The sequence below is a fragment of the Engraulis encrasicolus genome, chromosome 11 (assembly GCF_034702125.1).
Source record: "Engraulis encrasicolus isolate BLACKSEA-1 chromosome 11, IST_EnEncr_1.0, whole genome shotgun sequence".
NCBI lineage: Eukaryota > Metazoa > Chordata > Actinopteri > Clupeiformes > Engraulidae > Engraulis > Engraulis encrasicolus.
The window spans coordinates 24,034,047-24,042,544 of NC_085867.1; the positions used below are offsets into that span (position 1 = coordinate 24,034,047).

Genomic DNA, 8,498 nt, shown 5'->3' on the forward strand with positions numbered 1-8,498 from the left:
GATTTCTGTTGTTTAAGTGGAATATGAGGACATATAGGATTAAGGAAAATGGTGGAGAGTGAATTTCTTTTTGGAACTTTGTTGCTCACAGCGGGCCCCTGGTGGCATGGGGCCCTAAGCCATCGCATAGTTCGCTTATGCCTCGGGCCGGCCCTGGGCCTACTGTTGTTATGGAAGCTTTTGTGCACACTCTTCATGTAATTTAAGTAAATCAAACATGCACTGGAAAGAATATAATGACAATATAAATGTAATAAAATGGTGTATAGGTGTTGTGTTTTTATTTTTCACCTACGGATTTAACTTGGCCTCATTTCACCAACTATGGCCAAAATTATGGATCAGTCTTACGAACCAGCAGCCTTTATGAATTGAGTAGGCATAGTGGGAAATAAACATTAAGGTATTCCCTGAGATTCTCAATAACATTAATGTTATAATCTCATTAATCATATTTAGCCTGTTAAACCTGCCAGTCACACGTGTTTCAAATCACAACAGGCCTAGCTCATGATGATATGATGCTTATTATTATTCCTGGATTTTTATTCACACAGGCCTATAATATAGGCTTACTTGATAACGGAAGGAGACACGATGGAGTCACTTTTTTAATCACACTGTCTGTGTTTATTAGGTGGGATTTTTGTCCAACATTAGAAACAGCGCTTCAGGGGGCAAAGCAAATATCAAAATTGACCCTTCAGAAAAGACACAGGACAAACAGAGAGAACGGCAACGAGGAGATGGGAGACATGTGAATCCACAATTACAGTGGTATAAACTTCGCATATATATATTTATATTTACATATATATTAATTTTAATTACATGGGAGAAGAAACAAAATGTACAATGCTACAAAAAGGTATTTACAAATCAATAAATAATGTCGACATGCACACACACACACACGCACACACTCAAGCTCACCCACACACTCACAGCACTCATTCAAAAGAAAAACAACCAAAAAATGAAAAGCAAAAAGGTACAAATTACATTTCATCTCAGATCATACAAAAAAATACAAAATGAACATAGAAAAAAAGAAATTGTTAATCATTAGAAAGTGTTTTTTTTTCTTCTTTCATTTTTTTTTCTTCAACAGTGAAAGAGTGATGGCACCAGATTTGTTGTTGAATGATGTTTCGACAGGCCCAAGGTGACTTCCTGATTAGGCAGTGGTCATGAGCACGGAACTTTCCAGAATGATCAGGTGAGATCTTTGGCCCATTCCATTTACGCTTTACCGGGACACACACACACACACACACACACACAGTCACACACACACAGTAAACACACACGCACACACAGTCACGCACGTACTGTATAAATTGACAACATACACACACGTACAGGCACATGCACACATATATACACATACACACGCACAGATGTACAATTAAAACATCAAAGAGTAATGGAACAAACACTAGACTTTTAAAAATATGGAAACAAGTCACACGTCCATAACAGACCAACCTCCCCTCCCCCGGCCAACAGGGGAATTCTGGCACATGACGTGCAGTCACCCCTATACGGTACCCCTTAAATGTCTCTCTATTGACTAAGAGAAAAGCACTGCCAGCAAAGGCAAAGGCATCACTATTCCAGAGCCTCACTTATTCATGCTCTTCACTAACACACCGCTGTCATTCAGTGCACCTCACATTAACCTACCAGAGCAGTCTTTAAAAAAAACATTCTCACGTATGTACGGTAGTAAACTTTGCTGCTGAACTGAGACTGCAAAATTCACTGTGTACCCAGACAGGTCTAACTTCCGACACTACACCCACCCCTAGTGGACGGGCCACACTGGAGGTCAAGTCAGCCTCCACTGGCAGTGTTGCCAGATGTGTTTGATCAAATCCCGCCCAATCTGGCAACACTGTCCACTGGTCAGTTCCTCCATCTACTTTAGCTACTCGTTACTCATCTCTACTTCCTGTTTTCCCACACTTGTACCAGAGATTCTTTAAGTATAGAGATATGCCAACATAATAGGTTTCTATGGGCACCTAACATGACCAGGTTCCGGTCTGCCTAAAGGGGCGTGTCATAATGCTCCTTGCATTGAATAGAACAGTCCTCAGGTCTGCCTAGGTCTGCCTAAAGGGGGATTTCCCCCCCCCAATAATAGAACCCGGAAACAATGGGCCATTGGAACCTCTCTCTCTCTACTCTCCTTGCTGGTACAGTACACCCTGGGTGCGTTACAACATGCACACTCCCTTCCTCCACTTGTGCTTGTGGCCTCACATTTCGCTGACTCCCCGCCTCCGTGGAGAAGGCAATTAATTTTCCTTACTGTCAGCCTAGCCACAACAATTTTGGCGGGACTGTTTTTCATTCACCATCCCAATTGCAAATGAGGAAATGACTTTACAATTGAGCTTTTGCAAGATATTGAAATACAATGCTGTTGTCAGTGATGTCATCACGACGTATTACTTCCTGGTACGAAGCCACAAGCACAAGTGGAGGACGCAAGGTCGCATATTGGAACGCACCCTCTATCTGTCTATCTGATCAGGCACGGGAGGACAGCGTTGGATAGATACACAGTGCTGCTTTATGTTATCCTTCTTCTGCATGGGGGTATAATGGAGGCATGGATGGGATGAAATGAACAGGGCATTTTGGTTTGAGTAAGTCCTCATACAAATGTGAAATGTAACTCTTCTTTGACAACTGTGGACCGGTCCCCACCAACTCAGGCCAGCATGCTGTAACAGATCCCAGCGAGTGCCTCCAGTCCCAATGCCCCATACAGCTGAGCAAGCAGCCCGGCTTTAAGATCACTTGCTAGTGCATCTGGCTCCTGCACGAGGGGTCACAAGTTCGAGACTGAGCCTGGACTGTGCAGGATGACCTTGGGTTAGAAAAGTTGGAACTGATCCCAAGCCCAGGGCGGCTGACAGCTTTGGCCAGGCCTAGGACAAAGTCAGCTGAAAGGGCCCCTCAGCCCAATAGATATACTGTAATGAGGACCCAATTCTGGGCCCCCTCTTTCCCTGGGCCCGGGACAACTGTCCCCCTTATCCTCCCCTGTCGGCACCCCTCCCCAGGCCCGCTCTGTTTGAGTCATTGGGCCAACAGGGCAGGGTTGTTCCTATTAGGGTTTATTGGCAATTAGTTATAGGCCATTGAAAGGGCAATTTATTCGTCCCATGTCCAGTTCAGGACAGCATGGACAATAACAATGGGGGGTTCAAAGGTCAACAACTGTTCATCTACAGGACAAGACGCTATGAAAAAAACGTTACATGTAATGTGTTCATCGCCCTACTTGATCTTTGGCACGGGTGTGTGTACTGGATCAAGCACAGGAAGTTATTGTAAAACCTCCTCTTCACTTGAAAGTTTACTCTCTAAGTTCAGGCAAAAACCATCCGATGACGAGATGGTGAATTTATGTACAGTACATGCGGTGCTGGGTGTGTTAGATGGTGCCGTCAGCAGACAGTCAGCAGATGGTCAAGGCAAAAACGGAGAAGCAAAGGGAGTGAAAGAGAAAGAGAGTAGAGAGGTGGTTAGAAACTGGGGATTGTGTGCATAAGAAGAGAGGAGAGATGAGAGAAAAGAGGAAGATGGGCTACCCATTCGTTTTTTTTTTCTTCTGTTTTTTTCTTGATTGTAATGACTACACTAAAATAGTGAATAAGGAAATCACAATTCATTTCACAATACAACATTCATTAGACTCCCTTTCCTTCTCTTTGTCTATCTCTCTCTCACACACACACACACTTCCGCTGTACTTTTTCCCTCCTACTGTACTCTTTCATGTCATGGCTGTCATCTGTGTTCATATGTCATGGCCAACCTAGCCAATGGCACGACGTTCTGGCACCATGGGGATCCCATCCAATGGCAAGTTAGGTCCCGCCAACATTCTGTGGAACTAAATGAATGGTAACTATGGCAACGAAAGGCTTTTTTTTTCTCGTAAGCAGGCAGAACGTCCTGCTAATTTCCCCAAAACAAAGAGAAGCAAGCAGGACCAAAAAAAGCTGTATAGCTGTGGGTACAATCATATTTTTAAAAATATATAGTCAACCACAACATTATAAAAGATAAAAACATTGCTGTTCCACAACAAGCGGCCATTATCATTGAGCCCCCATAAACACCAAAAACAGAACACCTTAGCAATGTTAAACAGGACCATTACAAATTCACTCCCAAAATGGCCACCACACCTTTTGTCTCGTTTCACCACCCAAAGGAAATACTGCCAGCATCACCGCCCACTTCGCAATGGCCATTTTGCTCTCTTGTCACTTCTAGTTGCTCTAGTGGCCAAGCTGTCAATGAGATCCATAATTGTCCTTCCTGCTGGAGCCTTTAGAGTTGGTGGTAGGCAGCAGGAGTATAGAGCAGACAGCCTGTAGTGTCTGGATGTTGTTAGCACCAGTTGGAGAGAAGGGGGCTTGGGGGGGCTGGGGGATGCAAAACCATACTAGTAAAGGTAATCTGAGTGTTATAGGAAAAGATTATTTAGTCCTAATGCCCCTTTTTTCTTCTTAAAGTCTAACAAACTAGAACATGGGTTTCCCATTGACAGTGAAAAGGGATACTCTGGTGTGTCTGTGTGTGTGTCTGCGTCTATGTGTTTACATGTTTAAATGTGTGTATATCATGTTTTGACTCTTTAGTGAAGAGGCAGCCACAGTTAAAGGGTCTGTACTGTATTAAATGGTGTGTGTGTCCTTCAGGGCAGTGGCTCGTTGCCATCTCTCATCCTCCTCTCTCATCAGGCATCGGCGGGGTCAGCCCGGGTCCTTTGGCTCTCCTTCAGCCTGTCTAGAAGTTCCCTAGGCAACACCCTCTGAGGAGTTCTCCAGGTGCTTCTGCTGCTGGGAAAATCTCAGCGGCTCGTGAAGCTTGGCAACGCAACAGAAGGCACATTATTGCAGTCAATTGTGCCATTGTCCTTGCTCACTCACTACTACTTCTTACTACTGTCCCACTTTCTCCGCTAAGAGGTCCAACAGACATCAGTGTTGGTCGGTCGGACGAGAACACTGGGCCTCCTGTGTACAGCAGACGCAGACGCCGCAGAGCCCAAAGAGTGAAGGCTGGCTGGAGCCTGGCCTGACCCGACCCGGAAGTGATGACATCTTGGCAGGAAGTAGGACGAGGGGTTAGATCCATAGACGTATATAGATGTATATGTCCATAGTTAGGCCAGAGGAACTTTTTTTGTTGTTGTTGGCATTGTTACGCTTCCGGTGGGGCCGAGTGGGTAGGCGTGCTGGGGGGGTTTCGGTGCTGTAAACATTAACCCTTTTCATCCAAACACACCAGCGGGATGAGCGTGAGTCTTCACAGACATCCACTAGCACAGATTCTCAGGTAAGTGCTCGCCAGTCTACTGTGCACAAGTAGTCCAGTTAGCTAGTATAGGTCAGGGGGTGGGGGGGGGATTGGCAGGTAGGTGCCCCCCGGCCTAACCACGTCAGCTAGTAACCAGCTCCGCCAGCCGAAACAAAAACAACTTCGGGGGTCCCAGCAGGCAGGGGTCGGAAAGGAACTTCACTCACCCCCTCCTCATCTCCCCTCACTGTGACAAAAGATGACCTAGCCAGACCAGTCAACATAGTCTGGCTAGTATGTGTCATCAAAAAAAGGAGAGAGAAGTGAATAAACGCGAAAAATAACAATTGGCCAGCGAGCGTCGATCATATCGTCTCCAGCTCGAGTCCCAAAAAGCGCGTTCAGAAGATGCCCTTGGCGATCTTGAGTCCCTTCTGCTTCATGCGCGGCAGCGTGGAGCTGGCCACGTGCTTGGTCCTGCCTGCCCGGGGGAAGCCGCGCTTCTTCAGGACAAAGTCATAGTTGGCCGACGAGTTCATGGCGTAGAAGACGTTGGCGTTGTCCGGAATCTTCAGCTCTGTGTAGATGGAAAGGACAAGAAAAATCTAGTGTGAATACATAGACCATGGTACTTCTGAATAATCACAAGCTAAATGAATCATTATGTAATTATTAAATCATTATAACAGATTGAAATACAAAGACAATACAGTATATCGTTAGGAAGAGGGCCTGATGGCTTAAGATGGTTTGGGAATTGATTTGAAGTCATACAATGCAACTTTTATTTGGTCCTCTTCTTTACATTCAAAACCAAAATGTTCATTAGCCAAGACTTGTCTTCAAACATGTGCTGAATGATCTGGCACAAACACCTGAAACAATACCCATCGATCCTTTAATGGGCATCATCTGTCTCTTCTAGTAATTTCTGAAGATAATTCATCAAAATATTGGAAATAATATTGTATAGCATAGTACCAACAGAATGAACAGATGCACAGCTGCAGGAGTTGAGAGAGACTGACCTTTCTCCTCTGAGATCTTCTGCAGCAGCTCATAGTCCTCCGGCCTCTCTCGGTCCAGGTTGTGTTTGACCATGGCTTTCCTGATGACCGCTGGGGTCTTATCCTGGCTTGTTACCTGCATTGCACAAAACACATTATGATGAGTCACAGATGTTATTCCTAAATCCAAATATCCTTTTGTGTTTTTTTTTCTACTATGATTTATTATACTCTGCAATGACAGTGTCTCATGTATCCCATCAGTTGATTTTGCTTGTGTGCTCACCAGATTAAATGATGGGAAAAAAATACGAGTCAGGGGGGATTTTGCTTTCTGAAGTCAGCAATGAACATGATTGTTTTCTTTATCCAGAGGCTACTGTTACAGTAACATGGTCTAAACATGACCTGGATATCTGTGATCTCTGGACTGTGGGCATAATGAATAATGAATTCTTTGGCCGGCATCCCTCTTCACTCTAGTCCTCCTCACTCCTGCATCTGCCCTATTGCTCAGTAGGATCCGGGAAGTTGACCATGGGGGACAAATAGTTAAGCTGTCCAGGGCCCAGAATTGGGCCCTCATGATACAACATGTATTGACTGAGGGGGAGACATGCATTTAGATGAACTTGTCCTAAGCCCAATGAGGATGTTTCCAGTGTTTCGGTTGCACACAAATCATTGAAAAAGATTGAAATGTAATGGAAATATGTTTTGTTTTATAATTAAGGCCTCACCAGGATGATCTTGTATGTGTTGCCAATGTTTCACTAATAATAACTAGATCGAAAAAACAACTGGGAAACTCCAACTCCCACTGTCATTGTGACACAGCACACACAGCAAGTGTTCACGGCACACTGCGAAATTGCATTTATGCACCACCTGTGCAAGGGGGCAGCCCCCAATGGCGCCCCAAGGGAGCAGTGCGGCGGGACGGTACCATGCTCAGGGTACCTCAGTCATGGAGGAGGATAGGGGAGAGCACTGGTTAATTACTCCCCCCACCAACCTGGCGGGTCGGGAGTCCAACCGGGAACCTTACAAGTCTGAAGGCCCTAACCGCTCACCCATGACTGGCACTGCCCATAATGAAAATATGAAGAGTTTTGTTGCAAAATGACGTATCCACCATTTTTGACTTTTGCAAATATATTATTGGAAATTACTGTCAGAAGTCGTGTGAATTCTTGCTATTCAAATATTTTGAGAACATGCTATGTAGACCAATATAAAATGCATATATATATACGTATATATACTATATTTTCCTCTGGTCTAACTATATATATACGTGTATATATATGGGCAGTCATGGGTAAGCAGTCAGTGTGTCAGACTTGTATCCCAAAGTTTCCGACTCCCGACCCGCCAGGTTGGTGGGGGTAGTAATTAACCAGTGCTCTCCCCCATCCTCCTTCATGACTGAGGTACCCTGAGCATGGTACCGTCCAGCCGCATTGCTCCCCAGGGGCGCTATTGAGGGCTGCCCCCTTGCACGGGTGAGGCATAAATGCAATTTTGTTGTGTGCAGTGTGCAGATATATATATATATTAGAAAGAGGTCCTCACTCACCAGGATGCTCTTGTACATGTTGCCGTTGTCCACGTCCAGGCTGACGCGGATGATGCAGCAGTCGTCCACCTGCTGGTTGTAGAGCGGCAGCGAGAGCGAGGAGTAGCTGGACACGCCCGACACCGAGCGCTTGTGCGAGCGCGACGCTGTCACCGGTGTGGACGACACCGAGGACGACGAGGCGCTACTGGAGCCCGAGCCTGAGCCCATTCCGGAAGCGTCCAGCGAGGACAGAGATGTGGACTCCCAGAACTGAACATCAGGGGGAGACAGAGAGAGACACATTATTAGTCAATACGGTGCAGTACACATGGAAAAAAGCATGGAAAATCACCATTGCTCCGTTTTAATATGAAACCAGATGGTTCTCTACATCAGTGTTTCCCAACCTTTTTGTCTCACGTACCCCCTAAACCTCTTAGTTGTGCCCCTAATTCACGTACTATATCGCTTTCTCTGTCCTTATGTGACTGCTCCATACATTTGTTATAAAAATAACATTTTTCCAAGTACCCCCTGCAGTGTGCTTGCGTACCCCTACTGGTACACGTACCCCTGGTTGGGAAACACTGCTCTACATAGAC

General features: G+C 45.4%; 1 protein-coding gene across 4 annotated transcripts in view; it reads right to left on the reverse strand.

Annotated features, from left to right (window-relative positions):
* Nucleotides 1–613: 613 nt before the first annotated feature.
* Nucleotides 614–8,498, reverse strand: part of LOC134458120 (ral guanine nucleotide dissociation stimulator-like) — a 137,786-nt gene continuing 129,901 nt past the window's right edge. For all 4 annotated transcript variants that reach the window (XM_063210249.1, XM_063210248.1, XM_063210246.1 and 1 more), the window contains 3 exons: nt 7,915–8,166; nt 6,357–6,471; nt 614–5,905 (listed from right to left, as the gene is read on the reverse strand). In XM_063210249.1, the coding sequence (XP_063066319.1) occupies nt 5,730–5,905; nt 6,357–6,471; nt 7,915–8,166 (543 nt within the window). In that variant the 3' untranslated portion in view covers nt 614–5,729. The remainder of the gene's footprint in view (nt 5,906–6,356; nt 6,472–7,914; nt 8,167–8,498) is intronic.